This window comes from Cervus elaphus, chromosome 4, assembly GCF_910594005.1.
Source record: "Cervus elaphus chromosome 4, mCerEla1.1, whole genome shotgun sequence".
In the NCBI taxonomy this organism is placed as follows: Eukaryota; Metazoa; Chordata; class Mammalia; order Artiodactyla; family Cervidae; genus Cervus; species Cervus elaphus.
Genome location: NC_057818.1, coordinates 37080621 through 37099308, shown reverse-complemented (window position 1 = coordinate 37099308; position 18688 = coordinate 37080621). Strand labels below are relative to the sequence as shown.

Below are 18688 nucleotides of genomic sequence, written 5' to 3'. Positions count from 1 at the left end.
GATCGTCTTCACCAATTTCTTATGTTACAGAGGGTCTATGTGTGTTACTCGCAGATACCAGTCTGCCTGTGGAAGTAAAACACAGGGCAGAATATCTCCAGTTCAATGACAGTATTAATGTAACTGAGTAGTCATACATTTTTCAAGGTTCAGATATAGTTTAGGTCTCGGGCTTTTGCTTTCCACCTTTAACAGGCCTGGGGAAGATTTTTCTGCTGAGATCTCTTAGGTTGCTGGTACGTGGCTCGTTCTTTGGGTGGAGGCCATGCAGCAGGGCTGGGAAAGGGGCAATACAGGTTTCCCCATGATCTGAAAGAACATTCTGATGAAGCCTTTCCTAAGCTGAAATAGCATACATGGAAGAAGCAGTTACCTTAGAACACATCATGCTAACAGATGCTTCCAGACACAGTTCAGAGCAATGGCGGCTTGACGCTGAGAGGCTGAGTGTAGCTCCTGGGGAAGGAGCTTGGTGGTGCCCCCCTGGCTGCTCTGAGTGTTGCTGCTTCTGTAAGAGCTTGCTGCAAAACAGAAGCTGAATGCTGTTTTAGCTTTTGCCTTTTTTTGTAAACGTGAAAGTCCTCTTCAAGTTTCTTTCCATTTGAAAACAGATACTAATGTAGGTCTTTCATAAAAGTGAAGCAGTGCAAAGTGGTTTCAACAAGTGGGGACTGCCTGTAGTTGAGAAGAAGCAATGAGCCTCCTGTCACAGTCGGGGCAGAAACAGAAAGCAGAACTTCTGCTTCCTCATCACCACACTTACTCTGAAAAAATAAACCAGCATCATGGTGACCGCAGTTTTAGCTTTAAGATCCTGTCAGAGCTTTGTCAGGAGGTGAAAGAATCTCATTTTTATGTTGAGTTTTGCCATGCAGGTACTCTGACCGAAGTCCTCCAAAATCCAAGTACAGGTATAGTAAGAAGTCCAGTAAGCTGTTTATAGAGAAAATGTATCTTAAATGGTAGTTAATGAAACGACCCAGGAAAGACCCACTCTCCCCAGGTGCTTTCTCTAAACAGCCAAGTCTGGGGGTGTGTGGGCCCAAGCAAGCCAGCCAAGTCTGGCTTTGTGTCCATCACACTTCAGGGAGGAGCAGGGCCTAGCGCTGCCCTGAGGTGAGGACAGACTCAGCCCTCGCGGAATCTGTAGTAAACTCTCCTTTATACTGAAAACATGGCTCCTTAGGAAAATTAGGATTCAGTGAGCTTCCTTTCCCTTGCAGGATCGTATTAAAACATTCTGAAGGTTCCTTACAGGCCCTGAGGTTAACAGTCCTTAATCATGCCTTTGTTATACAGATTGGTAGTATCTGCTGGACGCTTCCTGACTTAAGACCCAAAAGTCAATGACTGCTCAATGTGGACCTCGGGGAAAGCCTGAGATTCTGTTGCTGACAATAGATTAGATTTATGGTTGTAATAAACAAGGATGGATTTGATCAATTAACCCTAGACAGTACAACCCAAAGACAACAAATCCTTGCCTTTACGAGGAAGAAACTCTCTTCCACCTTGGGCAGATACATCAGCTGCAAGACCACACACATGATTCAGCACCTTGAGCTAATGAAAGTTTTAGAGGTCAGCTTCCACAGTGTAAATCAATGTAGGCAGAGGGTTAAGAATGGAATCCCCAGGTAGGGAGGAAGTGAATTTCAGAGTAAGCGCTTAGGGAAGGAAGTTCCTCTGCACTTTTAAGCCATGTTGAGCATCACCACTGTGCCAGCCTCAGCAGCGAACAAGACATGTGTTTGCCCGTCACTCAGGGTAGAGAGAGAAGTGGGAAGGCAGAACGGCTGTGATGAGAACTGTGACGATGAACCCCAGCAGCCCTCTGGTAATCCCTGTGACTTGCCACTGCATTCAAGCAGCAGCAAGAAGGAAGCAGGTTGAAAAAAAAAAAAGACAAGGGCCTTCTGATTTAAATAAAGTTAACGAAATACAACTGACTACAATGAAGCAGTACAGGGAGGGGGTGGCCAGTTAGTTTTCGAATGTATTTTCAAATGGTAACTGGTGGCCAAGGGTCCATCAGCAACATGATGTGGAAACTCTCCAGCAAGTGACACAGCTCCCCCGACCCAGCACAGCACCATCTGGGGGTCAGGCCTGCTGATGTTCCAGGTAACGAGAGCGGGGCTGACCCACTGCACTGGAGAGGAGCACTGCGCCTAAGCCTTCAAGGAACAGAGCAAAAGCTGGCTCAATTCAGCAGAAACCCCTACCCAGATCAAAGAAACCCCACGGTGCGATGCTAACAACATCAAGAGGCGGCCACATCTCGTCAGTCGTGGGCCATTCTGGTTGGAGATACTGAGGACTGGGAGGGGGAGGCGAGCTAGAGCAACTGGATGCCAGGCTGCTCCTGCCGCCCCTCAGACGGTACCCCCAGGCCTGCCACCAGCTCTGGAGCCGTGGCTGCCCCACTACCAGGAATCACAAACTCAAGGGGCCACCGGGGCCGGACAGGAAATGCCTCGGAGTGAGGCAGTCCGGGTGGGGAGGGTGAGCCGGAGGGCACAGTCCCCTGACGCAGAAGGCAGATCCTGGAGCAGGGCCAGGGTTTCCCTAACCTGCTTCAGAAGCCAGAGATCTCAATTTTTGTCAGCTCTTGACTTTTAAATGTTGGCAGCAGACCAAACCAAAGCACAATGGCAGGCCGTGTCTAGACCACAGGCCTCTCTGCTTGCAGCCTCTCATCTGGAGGTTGAACAAGAACTGCCCAGGTCCCTGAAACACACCCACCACTTCCAAGGCCTTGGGGGAAGAAAGGTCTTGTGAACGCAATGGGAGAACAGGCCCAGAACTGCAGCTGCTGGTGACATTCCTGTTTACTTGCAGCTCCGCTGAAGAGAAGAGAGCAAAGACCAGAGGGTCTTTCTAGGGGAAGCAAGTGTGGCCTTTAGGGAGCCCAACAGGAGTCAAAGATGAGATCGCTCTCAGGTGGCTCAAGAAACGAAAAGGGTTTATTAGCCCGCTTCCAGGACAGGGACCCGGCGCAGAGGCTGGGATCAGTGTTCTCACATTCAGAGGGATTAGAAAAAGGCAGCAGTGACACCTGCCTGACTGCCTTCCCTCGGTCTGATCTACAAGCTTTGTGCTCACAAAACCATCCTCTCCTCCTGCAGCGAGGACACAGGGCCCGCAGGGAGCGAATGGCTTGGCTCTACTTGTGGCCCTTACAGGCAGAGTCTGGGCTGGGGACTCCGGGCAACAGCCATTCTCTTCACATGGAGCAATACTTGGATCTGGACAGGAGGGGCAGCGGGGGGCGCTGGGCAGCTGTTCTGAAGGGCCACTGCGCCAACCCCAAGGCCGGGGGCCGCTCCCACTCCCTGATGCCTTGGGCAGGTTTTGAATTTATAAACAAGTCAAAAATCCAAGCAGCATTAATTTAGGGGAACAAAGAATGGTTTAAAAAAAAAACCATGGGAGCGGGGCAGGACAAGGAGATGGTGAGCATCCAGAAGAGGAGGAGGAGGAGGAAGCAGGAAGAGCCAGTACCCCCCAGGTACTGAATGTGCTTCTGCGGCTCCGTGGCGGGGAGGCCCTTCCTTCCTGCTCCCCCACTGACGGCCGGTCAGCAGGGGGACGCTGCAGTGGCCTTGGGACAAGCACGGGAGCTCTGTGTGGCCACTGACCTGGGGAGTACTGTGGATTGACCCCAATCAACCTCCCACCTTCACCATCAGGCAGGTGAAGAAGCTTTTAACTCTCCTGTCCAAAGTCCTCTGAGAATTTCTTCACTTTCAGGAGGTCTTCTGCATTCACAGTGGGCCGAGTGGTGGCCAAAGACCGGAGCATGTCCGACTGCAAAGAGAAGTGTGGGCAGGTGAGGGGGGCTGGGCTCCAAGCCCAGCTGAGTCTCAGCCACACGCAGTCCAGGGTGGGAAGAGGGGTGGGAAGAGCCCTGCCTCGGAGGTCACCCCCAAGTCCCAATGCAGAAGCTGGCTTCTGCCCAAAGGCCTCCTGGGGCAACCCATGACATTTCTAGACAGCCTACTTCTGGTTGAGGGAATCTTAAGTTCCTGTTATCTCTTAACTCCTGTGAGAAGCTCTTTGTAAGTGCACGCCCACCACACCAGGCCCAGTGATCTTGCCTGACAGCACAGCCAAGACCACCGGCAAGGCTGAGATAAGGAGAGGCCAGGAGCAGTGAGCCGAGTGGCTGCCTGTCCAACTGCACCAAATCAACAGTGCTGAAGACAGCTACCGGTTCCTTCTGGGTTAGGAGGCCAACCCCAAAGGTACCAAAGCAGCAGTCCTCACCTGGCCTTTACTCTTCCTGTTGAAGATACAATTCTAACACTATGGCCTCCAGCCTGGGTCCCCACTGAGTCTGGTATAAGGAGCGCCAGCTCCTCAGAGCCCCAGAGACCATTCTGTCTAGGAGGAGCCACAACAGCCCAGAACATGGAAGGGGGGGAGCAGATTTTATTCTTGGATCCAAACCCCCAGGTTCCTGGGCTCTCTGTAGTCGTCTCTCCCAGCCAGCCACTCACCATGCAGACTACAGGCTCTAGCAGTTTGTCACCAGGGACATCCATCCAAGTCATCTCCATGGCCCCTGGGTCCCCCGGCGAGCATGGGGTCAGGAGGTCATCGATCATAATGCTAGGGTTGGTGCGGGAAGGGCCACAGACCTGAAACCAAACAGGAGCCTGACTGGCTGGAGGGGCTGCCCCTTGGCATCTGGGGAAGGGGTGGGGCACCTTGGGTTTCTGAGCCCTGAGGAGAAGGTGACAGCGTGATGTGGACGAAGGCCTGGGTTTCTAGATCAGCAGTCTGATCTGAGTGATGGGCTCCTTCAAACTCTTGGACCCTGGGAGTCTGAGTGGCTCCAAATCTGATTTCAGAGGTTTGCGATCAGCATGCTGTTCTAATTATTGTTCTCCAGAACCGCAATCTGTGACCCAAAGGTCTAGAAAGCTTCCTTTCCTCAACTCCGTCAAATCTCACCATGAATGCAGTGACGTCAAAAGTGTTTTTCCAACTGAAGGCTGCCTGCTCCATTGGCAACATTTCCCAAGTATCTCCAGGGCTCAACGCTTACATCCTTCAACTCCTGACTCGGTTCACCCAGGGCGCCCCATCCATTAAGAGTGCAACCTACCCACACCCCCTCCAAATCGCAGAACACCAGCCCTCCCTCCCTTGCCCTGTTTCCCCCATCCCCCCATCACCCTCTAAGAAAGGAGTCTTTGCTGTCTGTCTCCCCACTAGAAACGAGCTCCTGTAAGGGTTTCCGTCTGCTGTGGTCACAGGTATCACCCCAACACCCAGAGGGAGCCAGCAGTGCCCGCAGTGACCCTGACAGACATCTACCGTGTGAATGCAGTTCCTCTTCTTGGTGTGCCGTTTTGTGGCCCTTGCTTTCAGACACGCAGCAGGGTCCAGGGCTGACGCAGGGGGCGGAGGTGGTGGTCACGGCGCCCTGTCCTCTGGCCTCACCCGATTTGAGGTGGTCGCCCTCAAGCCAGCATTGCAGGGGTGATGGGAGCAGGTACAGCCCAGGCCCCTGAAGGCCAAGAACTCACCGCGCACGTAACCTCAGCTCCCAAGGTGCACTGTCTCCCAAGAAGCCAGAGAGCCAACATCCCCTCTCCTGTGACACTTCTTAAGCGGCTCCTTGTGGGCCCGCTCACCTTTTTGAAGTGTGTCGCCGACTGCACTTTCCTCACGGGCTGCATGAGGGAGTCCCGCACAATGACACTGATGTCTGCACCTGAGTAGCCTTCCGTCTTCCGGGCCAGCTCGTGGATGTTGGCGTCTGTGAGGTTGTGAGGAGTGCTTCCCAGATGCAATCGGAACATCTGGGCGCGGGCAGCCTCCTCCGGCAACGGGATATAAATTCGCTTTTCAAACCTAGAGAGCCAAGCACACAGCAGGACTTGAAAGCGGAAGGCGGGATGGTCTCAACGGAGGGCTCAGGGGCCCTCCAGGAGCCGGCCTCACTAAGGGCTCTGCAGACTCAGAGAAGCCGCCAGAGAAACAGGGTCCAGCTACATGCCTGCTGCCAGCTGCAGGCTGACCACGGCTGGAGACAGACCTCAGCCCTGGGCTCCTCCAGGGAAGACTCACCTCCTTCTAATGGCCGAGTCCAACACCCATGGGATGTTTGTGGCACCTAGCACCAGAGTCCCATCATTGTTGTTCCCCACCCCTGTGGACAAAGGGAAACACAGACGCTGACTCAGCACTCCAGGCTCCTTCAGGACCTTGGGGAGGACCTCGGGGGCTCTGTGTCCTGAACTGGAGCTGTCCCCGGATCCCCCGGCAGGGCCCCGGCAAGCCTTACTGGGGTACAAGCCCCACAGCCCTGCCCGCCTCGGGAAGGGTGGAGAGGCAGCCGGCCAAGGCCTCAATGAGAAGGAGCTAAGAACTGCTTCTCTGCTAGTCCCTCTACCGTTAGGGCAGTCAGATTCAGCCACAGCTAAATCAAAGTCCGGGGCTGGCTTCAGGTGGGGCGAGGAGTGGGGAGGGGACCGGGGACTGGCACACACCCTGCATCTGGACTAGGAATTCTGTTTTGATCCTGCGGGCAGCCTCGCTCTCATTCTCGTTGCGGGATCCGCAGAGCGAATCCACCTCGTCGATGAAGATGATGGAGGGCTTGTGCTGCCGGGCCAGCTCGAACAGGTTCTTGACTAGCCTGTGAGGGGAGACACGGGTGGTATTCCGGCCCAGCCCAGGTCCCTGGCACCACCCTCCTCTTGCCCTTCCCTTGGAGAGGCTGAGTCGACAGAAAAACAGTGGTAACAAGTCCTCGGGCAGCCCCGCACTGGGAGGAAGAGCAAGCCTCAGCATCAGTCTCAAATCCAGCAGCCCCGTTCATTAGCTCTGGATGGAGGACAAGTCCCTTCCCTTCCTCTCAGCCTCAGTCTCCTCATCTGCAAAATGGGAGCCAGTGTGGAGAATAAGTTAACTGTATGAAGTCCCCAGTGGAGGACACTTGGCTGAAACCCAGTTACTGTGAGTGCCTCTCCTTTCCCCTCATGTGGACTCATGGCTCCCAAGTGACCTTCCAGTCTCGGCTGGCTCTGTCAGGACAGTGTCCCACCTGACAAGCTAGCAAGATAGCCCTCTCCCGGCGCCTCTGGGAGGCGAGTCCAAGAGCCGGGAAGCCGGACCACGAGCAGCCACTGCAGCTGCCGTGGGAGCGGAGCCTGGCGGTGGACTCACTTCTCGCTCTCCCCTAGCCACTTAGACATTAAGTCTGAGGAGGACACAGAGAAGAAGGTGGAGTTGTTGGCCTCCGTCGCCACTGCTTTGGCCAGGTAGGATTTCCCAGTGCCGGGCGGTCCGAAGAGCAGTATCCCCCGCCAAGGGGTGCGCTTGCCTATGAGAAAGAATGAACTCGAGTGAGCTTCTTCCTGACTGGGGAAAGGGAGAGAATAAAGCAGAGGGGCCGGAGTCACGGTAAACACGGCCAGGAATAAAAAGCTCTACAAGGCGACTTTGCTGTAGAAGCAGAGGAGTCAAGGCAACTAGATCACCCGCCGAGAGCTTGGTCCTGGCCCGGGCTCCTGACCCCCGAGACCAGCAAAGTGACGCTGGCTGGCGCAGGACGCCCTGCCTACCACTGGAACGATTCAAAGCTCTAGTCACGAAAGTGCCTCTGACATGGAGAGAAGCCAAGGAGTAGGTGACCTCAGTGAGCTGGCCCTGGACCCTCCCTTGACGGAGAGCACTCAGGAGGGCCAGGGCCTCGCCTGCTAGGGGCGAAGGGAGCCGAGTTGCCACATACCCCTTGGATGCCTGCATCAGGGGGGCCCTGAGCTGGCGCTCTCAGAAACCTGACTTTTGTGCACTGGGGCCTAAAGTGGCTTAACTCTTACCTGTGAACAAGTGCGGGAATTTAATTGGCAAAATGACAGCTTCTTTGAGGGCCTCCTTGGCTCCCTCCAGCCCGGCCACGTCATTCCACCGGATGTTGGGCTTCTCCATCACGACGGCACCTGCAGGACCAAGACGGAGCCTTCGACCTGGAGCCTGACCCATCTGGGGGTCCCTGCCACACCCACCTCCCACCACCATGGGCCTCAAGCTGCTTACCCATCAGCTGCTCTTGCAATTTCTTTTTCTCTGGATTATCTCCTTCACTGTCACTATCGCTGCTGGGAAAGGAGACAAAAGACAACAGGCTGGAGTGACAGGCAGCTAGCAAGGCGGCTCAGAGAGCGAGGCCAGGCTCTGATGGCCAGCCCGGTGCTAAGCAGACACTTTCCCTGCTCGACAGTGGTTGAGAGGTCTGCACGCAAGGCACCCCAAGGATGTCGGGGCTGCACATTGTCAGCAATCCTCTCTAGATCCTCCAGGAAACACTCTCCTCACGCACCCTCACTTCTTCACGAGGGGCAGAGAACTGAGATGTGTGCGCTCTCATGAAGGCCAGTGAGGGCCCTGTGCTCTGGCAAGCACTGGGAGCTGCTCCTGGCCTTTCATAGGGACTCGCAACGGGACAGTACATGGCTGTGCCTCCAGGGCCAAGCCCGACCCAGACACGTCATGTGTCATCCTTCGAACTCTTCCAGGCCCCTGGGCAGGTCCTTTCAACCCAGGAGCAGAGCTTCCCTGCTCGGGGCAGAGCTGACACATTACCCTTCTCTCTCCTACTCCACCACCTCTGGGCTGCACACCCTCCCTTCACCTCCAGGACATCACTGGCCTTTGTGTTCAAACCACAGATGTGAGGTAAAAGGCTGTGGAGGGAACGCTGGCTTTAGAGCCCAAAACAGAGCCCCCAGGTCTGGGTCCAGACCCCATCAAGTAACAGCTCTGTGACCGTGGCCATCCCTGAACCTCTCTGAGCCTGCTGCTGTCCATCACGTGACGATGAGAACCTCTGATAACACAGCGGGCACTTATTTGATCCTTACTGCGCTCCAATCTCTCTTCTCTGGGCTTTTCCCGCATCATTTCATTTGCTCCTTAGGGCAACACTGGGAGGGAAGTCCCACTACCTTCCTCCTACAGATGAGGAAACTGTAGGCCCAGCAGGGTCATGGGGCTTGTCCAGGGTCACACGACTAGGAAGTGGCAGCGCCAGGCTAGATCCTGACAGTCTGGCTGCGGAGTCCAGGGCTGACTCCCTGCCCTGCCCACAGCTTTTCCATCCAGATCTAGTGAGACAACGGATGTATGTTTCCTGTAAAGGGCTTGGTGAAGGCAGCTGCAGGCATCATCTCTATTACAAGTAGAATTCCCCAAAGGACAGCACCAAGATGACGGCGACGCAGGAAACGGACCCTGCTCGAGGGGGTGCTGGCCCCCGCCGGGTCCTCCACACCTCGGTACTCACCCCTTACTCTCGCTTTGATTCTCTTTGACTGGCTTCTTGCCATGCTTCTCTTTGTTTCGTAAGTAATCCTTCAGTTTCTCCGCCCGGTCCAGGTACTGCATGCACTTGGCTCGAATGCTCTCCTTGGCCTTGTCGCTGTGTGCCTCATCTGCAGAAGGGGAACCACGGAGGGGCCCCTGTGAGCGCCGTGTGCCCGCCCTCCTCTCACGGGGGCTCTGAGGCCAGGCAGGACCCTGTGGGGGACTCACATTTGATAGCGTGCAGGAAGTACTCCACGGCATGCTGGTAGAGCCGGAGCGCCTCCTCGTAATTCTTGGCTTTATCCTCTTCTGTGGCTTTTGTCACCAGATCAATGGCTTTCTGGAAAGGCAAAACACACAACCCAGTGCTTCCCACGAGATCCAGAAAGCCCCTAGGTTCCGGGCAGCAGGAGTACACTGATAAGAGATATTGCCAGGCCCGGGAATCCATCAGCTGCAGACCTTTATGTTGGCCTACTTGTCCAACATCAACTAGAAAGGCCTTGAAAGGAAGCTTTAAAAGACAGCTGTCCCACTTCACAATACACTCATACAGTTAAAAGCAACTGCCTTCTCAGTCAAGCGGAAGCCTGATCAAGTATCTCAGGTTAGGGCTCAAAAGGAGAGTTCACTCTGTGGGAGAAGGTGAGGGTGGGATGTTTCGAAAGAACAGCATGTTTATTATCTATGGTGAAACAGATCACCAGCCCAGGTGGGATGCATGAGACAAGTGCTCGGGCCTGGTGCACTGGGAAGACCCAGAGGAATCGGGTGGAGAGGGAGGTGAGAGGGGGGATCAGGATGGGGAATACGTGTAAATCTATGGCTGATTCATATCAATGTATGACAAAACCCACTGGAAAAAAAAAATAAATAAAGGAGAAAAAAAAATAAAAATAAAAAAAATTAAAAAAAAAAAAGAAAATTAAAAAAAAAAAAAAAGGAGAGTTCACTTTCTATTTCGCAATTTCAGGGGAAAGAGAAATAGAGCTGGACTGAGAGCCTGCAACAGGGCAAACAGCAAAACCAACTGATTGCTGCGCTGTTCAGATGGAGGCCAGAAACTGCCCTTGACCCTGTGGGCCAGAAAGGACCCAGCCAGCTAGGAAAGTCCTTCATCAACCCTAGAGTTTTATGATATGGACTTAAAGGGATCTCTACTTTTTTGTATTAGCTCAACTCACTTCTCTAGGCTGAAAAGAGAAGACAGTTTCCCTAAAGTTGATTCCTAGGGAAGGGATGCTTAGCCACGTGACTCAATACACGGATTAAGGATCTCTTCCTGGAGGTCCAGGAAGAAAAGTGCCTGCTTACTTCAAAGGCATCTATCTGCTGCCAGTGGTGGGGAGCTTCCAGACCCTCCTAAGAACTCTGCAAGAGTGTCTTTGTGAACCTCCTAAATCCTGTAGGCCTGTGCTCTGGACTGAACTGAAAGCCTGCTGGATCTCAGGCAGCTGCCCTACACCTACACAGCCAGTTTTAGAAACCATGGCTTCAGCAAGCTGGGAAGCACTACCAGAATTCTCCTCCTCAAACAGACAGCACTAGACAGCAGGCAGGCAGAAACCACTGGCCACACAGTGAACAGTAAGCCTCCTGACTAGCTCTTGGCAGGGCCCAGGGCCTCTGTGCAGCCCTTTCTCATCTCAAAGTAAGAAGTCTCAGAAAAACACAGAGAGCTCTACAGAACTAACAGACTGGGACAGGTCAGGCCAGGTTGATGTTATACAAGCTCACCAGCTTGAAGAGATGAGGAAAGGCTACTGCTTTCTAGCCTCAGTGCCCTACTCTCCTTACAAACAGATAACGGCTGGGAGCCCTGAACCTTCCTGGATGATCAGCTTAGACACAGACTTCATGTGTTCACTGTCCTCCACGAGGCTGCCCTTCAGACAGACATGAAATGGGGTGCTCCTGTCACCAGGGGCTTCGCATCTCCAGAACACACCCCCAGGTCCTTGGACTTTTCCACTCTACACACTTTGCTTGGGTCTTTTTTGAAAAGGGGGGGGGGGGCGGTTCAGAGCGATACTCTAGGAATGCTCTGCTTCTCAGGTGGCCAAGCAGGCCCACCCCCTCCCTCCTTCTAGATGCCCAGTGCACCTCAGAGCACAGTCACTGTTTCTGGCAACCATACATAGTTTTTCACATACGAGAGGCCTGAGCTGCAATTTACAAACAGTTTTGCTTAACAGGAGGCAAAGGTGACAAAACGGTCAGCTCTGTGGAATCTCTAGTAACAGGTGTGGCAGAGGATAGGGATGAAAGAAAAGGGTGACAAAGACATGCTAACAGGTGGCAAACTTTCCATAAAGGACCAGAGTGTAAATATTTTAGACTCTCCTGCCGTATAATCTCGTTGCAACTACTCAACCCTGCCTTTGTAGCCCCAAGGCAACCAGAGATAATATGTAAATGAAATGAGCAGGGATGGGTTCCAATAAAACTTTACAGACACTGGAATTTCAATTTCATGACTGTCACATATCATGAAATATCCCTTTTTCCATACACTTAAAAATGTAAAAACCGGGGCTTCCATGGTGGCCCAGTGGTTAAGGAATCCACCTGCCAATGCAGGAGACATGGGGTTTGACCCCTGATCCAGGAAGATCTCACATGCGATGGGCACCACAACTACTGAGCCAGTGCCCTACAGCCTGGGAACCACAACTACTGCAGCCCTCGCACCCTAGAGCCTGTGCCCTGCGACAGCAGAAGCCACCACAGTGAGAAGCCTGGGCCCTGCGACCAGAGGAGCACCTGCTCTCTGCAACTAGAGAAAAACCCACACAGCAATCAAGACCCAGGATAGGCAAAAAATGAAATAATTTTTTTTTTTAAATGAAAGAACCCATCACACAGGATCACATATTATTGATATATAATTCTATTTATATGAAATGCTCAGATCAGACAAAGGCTTAGGGACAGAGAATGGATTAGTGGTTGCCTAGGGTTGGGAAAAATAGACATTTGGGGGGTGGAGAATTGTGACTGCTAAAGGAGGCAGCATTTCCTTCTGGAGTGATGAAAGTGTTCTAAAAGTGATTGTGGCGATGACCGTACAACTCTGAATATACTGTGAAAGTCGCTCAGTCGTGTCCAACTTTGTGACTCCATGGACTATATGGTCCATGGAATTCTCCAGGCCAGAATACTGGAGTGGGTAGCCTTTTCCTTCTCCAGGGGATCTTCCCAACCCAGGGATCAAACCCAGGTCTCCCACACTGCAGGCGGATTCTTTACTAGCTGAGCCACAAGGGAAGCCCAAGAATACTGGAGTGGGTAGCTTACCCCTTCTCCAGCGGATCTTCCCGACCCAGGAATTGAACTGGGGTCTCCTGCATTGCAGGGGGATTCTTTACCAACTGAGCTATCAGGGAAGCCTCTGAATAGACTAAAAGCATTGAACACTTTAAATGGGTGAATTGTACGGCATGTGAGTTATACCTTAATAAATCTTTCCTTTAAAAAAAAAAAAAAGGAAAAGGCATTCTTAGCTCACAAGCCCTGGGAAGGTGGGATCTGCAAGCCATGTTGGTCCACCCCTGTGATAACAGCTTCACTGGTGGCCGTTAAGGTTTGACTCTGGACACCAGCAAACTCCTGGCCTAGAACCCACTGTATTCCATGCCTCTGTTCCCTTTTTTCTCTCCACCTGGAGTAACTATCCCTCCCTCAGCTGCTGGTATCTGCCATCCCCCCATTCTTTGATTACCGACCCAAATGCCTCTTCTTCCTCGACCTCTTGCCCAACTCCCCCAAGCACTGCACCTGTCACCACTTAATGGGCACTTAATATGTAGCTGACACTGTGTTAAGAATGCTTCACCTGAATCACTCCATCTAGAGCAACACGACAACCCTACAGGGCATTATCCCATTTCACTGACAGGGAACCCGAGGCTCCAAGATCAGCTAACGAGCCCAAGGTCACATGCTACTGAGTGACAGAACCGAGATTCAAACTCAGGTCTGAGACAAGAAGAGCGTGTTCCTGTTTTCCGGCCGACCTAGGGCCAGCAGCACCTGGAGGACGGGTCAGTCATGCATCCAGGTGGCGCCACCCCAGCACCACCCGACGCGATCCAAGGAATGAATGAAGGGTCTTAGGCCGAGAAGAGGAAATTGGAGAGCGGGGAAGGAACGAGGGTCTGTTCGAAGGGAGGCAGGAGGAGAAGGAGGGAGATCCAGCAGCCTGACCGCGGACCCGAGCTTCCCGGGCGTCGCTTGTGAGGCCCGGGTGAGGCTGATCCCCAAGGCAGCTCCGGGTCGCCAGCTTACACACAGCGACCTCGGGGCTCGGCCCGGTCTAGCGGGCCGGGCATTCTAAACGCGAAGCGACCCACGGTTCAGAGCGCGAGAAAAGAGAAACGGGCACAGAACAACGGGGCGGGGGCGCGAGGCCGTGGCTAGGAGGAGGCCGCCCGCTCGTCCGCAGGCCCCGCCGCGCCTCCTTCGGCCTCCGTAAGCCGGGCTGGGCCGCGCCGAGGTACCTGGAGGGTTGGCGTTGTCATTTCATCTCCTGGGTCTGCCCCACACCCCGCGGCGCTGCTTGCGGCCTCGGTCCTGCCCCGGGAGCCAAGGAGCTGGTCCGGCGCGGAGAGCCCGGTGGGTCGGCGCTGGGCGCGGGCAGGGCGGCCGCTCGCAGCCGGAGCAGAGTCCGAGGGCGAGCGAGGAGGGCGGCCCAGAGCGGTCGGGCCAGAGCCGTGCGGCTGCCCCCCGGCGGCCACGGCCGGCACTGCAGGCCGCAGCTCTCAGCAGAGGCTGTGGGACCAGGGCGTGAGCCAAGGGGCGTGTCGGGGGCGGGGCGGGACTGGGGCCCCCGAGGGGGCGGGGCCAGAACCGGACCGGAATGAAATCATCAAGTCCAGAATCCCACTTGGAATAAAACATCTATTGGGCAGGTTTTTCTCTCACAATAAGCTTGCCTTCTCAGAGCTTTGGGTTCCTGATGTTTAATAAGTTATACTACTAATAATAATTAGTATCTGCCTTGTCTGCCTTTTGGAGGAAATGAATGAGCGAGCTAACGTAAACAGTGTACCCCACACTGGGTCTTAGACCCTGGTTACTGTTATTAAGATGTCAGTGGCTCTGTCTAAAGCCAGTTCTGTTTTCCTTTATATTCCTTTTCTCCCTAGGAAAGTGATTTTCTTAGGTCTCCAAAGCTGGGGGCTCTGCCCAGGAGATCTTAAGCATAGCAGATTGGTTATTAACAGAAGCGCTGCGTGTTTAAAAACCAATAGGAAGAATCCACTAAAGAAAGCTAGCCGATGGGAATGGGACCAAAGCCTAGGTGGATGGATTGGCTGCAGACAGTAAAGTGGGAGCGGAGAAGACAGATGCCTACCTGGGGGGGCAGAAGATAACAAGTTGGGAGAGTACCTTTGGATGGCTTCTGTTTTCTTGGTGAATTAGAAAAGAGAATCTGCTGTTAGAGGGAGAGAAGGTGGAAGGCTTGGGGTTTGAGGAGAGTAAGGATGGTTTGAAATCATTTCAAGTGAACAAAGCTGGTTAAGGGTGGCAACTCTATAAATGTATAGAGGTGACAATTTGTGTATCTGTTAATCCCAAACTCCTAATTTATCATTCCCCTTTCCTGCTTTAGTAACTGTTTTCTATGTCTATGACTATTTCTGTCTTGTACATTCACTTGTACCATTTTTTAAGATTCCACATATAAGTAGTGTATCTTTCTGATTTCACTTTGTATGATCATCTCTGTTGTTGTTGTTGTATAGTCTATAAATTGTGTTTGACTCTTTTGTGGCCCCATGGACTGTGGTCCTCCGGGCTTCTCTGTCCGTGGGATTTTCCTGGCAAGAATACTGGAGTGGGTTGCCATTTCCTCCTTCAGGGGATCTTCCTGACCCAGAGATCAAACCCTCGTTTTCTGCATTGCAGGTGGATTCTTTACTACTGAGTCATCTGGAAGGTACATGATCATTTCTAGGCCCATCAGGTTCATCCACTTTACTGCAAATGGCATTATGTCATTCTTTTTTGTGGCTGAGTAGTATTCTGTTGTATATATGTACCACATCTTCTTTATCCATTCCTCTTGTCACCAGCCATTTAGGTTGATTCCATGACTTGGTTATTGTGAATAGTGCTGCTGTGAATATTGGGGTGCATGTACCTTTTCAAATTAGTTTTCATCTTTTCTGGATATATGCCCAGGAGTGGGATTGCTGGATCATATGGTAAATCTGTAATTTTTTTTAATCTATAATTTTTAAGGAACCTTCACACTGTCCTCTACAGTGGTTGCCTAATTTGTTGTTTCTCACACAGTACTTTACTATATTGGGTTCTAATGACACTGAGAATGTGACACTTGTTGTAAACCCAAGCTTGGACCAGTAAGTCAACTCTGCTTAGCCCATACAACTTCATAAAATCAGACTGGCTCATGCCAAGAATGGGTCCTGAGCAATTTGTTAAGGAGCTTCTTGGTTGACAGCAAGAACAGTGTGGGGGAGGAGGAATAAAAACAAGGTTTAGGATTGTAACGTTTCGGAGAGGTAGGGCCAGGGCAAAATTATGCTGAGATATCACACAAAGTGAATGATACCAAAATAAATGGAGCACTGATCTCCTAGCAAGATTCCTGAGAAACTCTCACCTCACTTTCCTCTGTGTGACTGAATGTATGATAAAGCTCAGACTGATCCAGTGATTAAGCTCCCATCACACAGATGGTCAGTGGTAGAACTAGAACAAAAACTAAGTTTTTAAGAGTTTGGAGTTGCCCTAAATCTGTTTAAAAATGGCATCAGAAGAAGCTAAGATGTGACAACCAAACACATGTGATACTGGATAGGCTCCTGTGCCAGGAAGCAAACGGAGACAGTCATTGCTGGGAAGACTGGCACCATTAAGTGGGGTCTTTGGATGGGTGGTAGTGCTGAACCAAAGCCGACTTCCTGATTGGGAGGGCTGTAGGGTGGCAGTACAGGAGAGCGTCCTTGTGTTTGCAAAGTACACACTAGAGAATTTAAGGGTGATGAGCATCATGTCAGAAAAAAACGACAGGGTACTGGAACAAATGTGGCAAAATGTTAACATTCGGGAAATTTGGGTGATGAGGATGCAGGAGTTCTTTCTACTTTTTTTTTTTTTTTAAGATTACTTATTTTTGGCTGCGCTGGGACTTCATTGCTACACTTGGGCTTTCTCATGTTGTGGTGTGCAGGCTTCTCATTGCAGTGGCTTCTGTTGCAGAACAAGAGCACACGGGCTTCAGTTGTGGCGGTGCATGGGCTCAGCAATTCCGGCTCATGGGCTCAAGAGCACATGATCAGTAGTTGTGGTGCACCGGCATGTGGGATCTTCCTGGATCAGGGGTCGAACCTGTCTCCTGCATTGGCGGGTGGATTCTTTATCACTGAGCCACCAGGGAAGCCCCTTTGTACTGTTCTTAAAACTTTCCTGTAAGTTTGAAACTATTTTAATATTAAAAAGTGAAAAAACAAGTCTAAAAGCAATTCTTTTATTTACAGTATAAAGGTTACAAAGGTATATATGTATTTATATATATAATACCCTTAAGTTACAAACTTCATTGTAATGTACAATGCTCTATGTTGATGTGCAACTCAAGGGAAAGTGTTGTCTATGCATTATACTTACAGAGTACACATAAAGCTTTCTCATTATTAAGAACACAAATACTGCCCTGTTTTACACCATGGGTTTTGATTTGGTAGTCTGGTAATGCCAGAAGACTTGAGACCTAAATTTTAAACAATACTTAAAAAGAAGTCTTGTTTAAATACAGGATTCCAAAAGGAAGGAAAAAAACAGAATATCACATACTTTTAACTCCTTGTAGAAGTGTTATCCTAGCTTTCTAGGTCTTAATACTTAAAAAAACGAGAGTTGTGTGGGACAGAATACATATAAGAGGGTATAATCAGAGTTTGCACAGATCAGCCAAAACAGGCCTTTATAGGTGGTGTTTTGCCACATTAGTTTCTAAAAGACCTTGGGTCTGGTACCACAAAGGAAACAGATTCTTTGGGTACCCAGGTCTTATCACGCTGAACCCATCAGTGTTACAGTGTTACCCAGACTGTAAAACATAACACTGGAGTCCAAACTAGAGAAAAACAGTTGGAAATTGGTTCTTATGATAGAGAAGATTTGGTTTAAAGTATGAAGAGTGTCATCAAGATTGATGACTGTGCCAAACCCCAAACTTGTAGCTTAAATCATTTCTTTTCCTCCAAATTCTATTAATTCACAAAACAAGAGGTGACAAAATGTAACTGACACCCACCTGAACAGGACTGATAGAAGGAAAGCACTTCTTCCCGCCTAGGCAGTACAGACACTCACAATACAGGCTGGTTCCAATAGCATCATTAGCACCTGATTGTCAAAGGGGGCGGTTTAAAGTCAAGACCAAGACATTAAAGGCATGAGCTAAATTCTGTGCACAACTACGGGACACGGAAAACCGTGGAGGGAGCCCAGGAGGTTGTGCTCCCTGCGCCATTCCAGTCACTGACACTTCAGCGCCTTTCTGGGCATGACAAAGGCTGTGACCGAAAGGCTGCCTCTAGTGACAGGTGGGGGGCAGGCTGGATAGAAGGGGACTGATACTGAAGGAAAAAACGGAAAAACTCATGCAATCTCCCTTATTTTTGTAAGGTGCCCTTTTTACTGAGTTTGAATGCCCAAGTGTTCTAGAGTAAGTGAAATTTTGCTAAGTTGTAAATATCTTCATTATTTTGATTTCTCAGATGAAGCAACAGTCTATCTATCACATGTAAGGAGTTTGAGCAAATGAGATGTTTAAAAGCTGTAAGTGTGGAAATGATTGGATCAGCAGAATCTACAAAGGGGGGGTAGATAAAATATACACTGATCTCTTCTGTTGATAGATAAGTATTTCTTTAAAAAGACTTTCTCATTGATCCACTTAGGGCAACAGAACTTACTTTTAGTTGTGATTTGCCTTACTAAGAATATTCTACACTATTCTCCATCCCAAACTTAAGTCTGATTTTGCAATAAAAAAAAAGATGCATGATGAAAAGACCAACCTTCTTAAATGTGCTTGGAGTTCTTTCATGCTGGCATAGACCAGTGACTGAGCATCCTTTTAAACACTGTCCAGTCTGCCAGGTGAGCAGAACTGGAGGTTTACTTTGGTAAAAATACGAGGTGGTTAATGACTTAACCTCTGACTGATAAATAGATGGCATGGTATGACTGAGAAATAATGGATGAGGTGTTGCTTGAGGGCAGGAATTTTCTTTTGGACCCTTCAGAGTGCCTGTGAAGAACTGCACATGAATAAATGCTTATTAGATGAAAGAATTCATGAATTAATATATAATTAACTAGATTTGAC

At 50.9% G+C, this 18688-nt stretch overlaps 1 protein-coding gene across 2 annotated transcripts; it reads right to left on the bottom strand.

The window, feature by feature from the left end:
• Positions 1–2948: 2948 nt before the first annotated feature.
• Positions 2949–13990, bottom strand: VPS4A (vacuolar protein sorting 4 homolog A). Of its 2 annotated transcripts, none has more exons than XM_043898937.1 (11): positions 13821–13990; positions 9550–9661; positions 9302–9449; positions 8056–8117; positions 7839–7958; positions 7183–7339; positions 6504–6652; positions 6082–6163; positions 5646–5865; positions 4503–4643; positions 2949–3810 (listed from the first exon to the last, which is right to left on the bottom strand). In XM_043898937.1, the coding sequence occupies exons 1-11, from the start codon at positions 13839–13841 to the stop codon at positions 3709–3711; spliced, it is 1314 nt and encodes a 437-aa protein (XP_043754872.1). In that variant the 5' UTR covers positions 13842–13990; the 3' UTR covers positions 2949–3708. The 2 variants fall into 2 exon arrangements, with proteins under 2 accessions (XP_043754872.1, XP_043754873.1); XM_043898938.1 differs by having other exon boundaries at positions 8056–8114.
• Positions 13991–18688: the final 4698 nt, after the last annotated feature.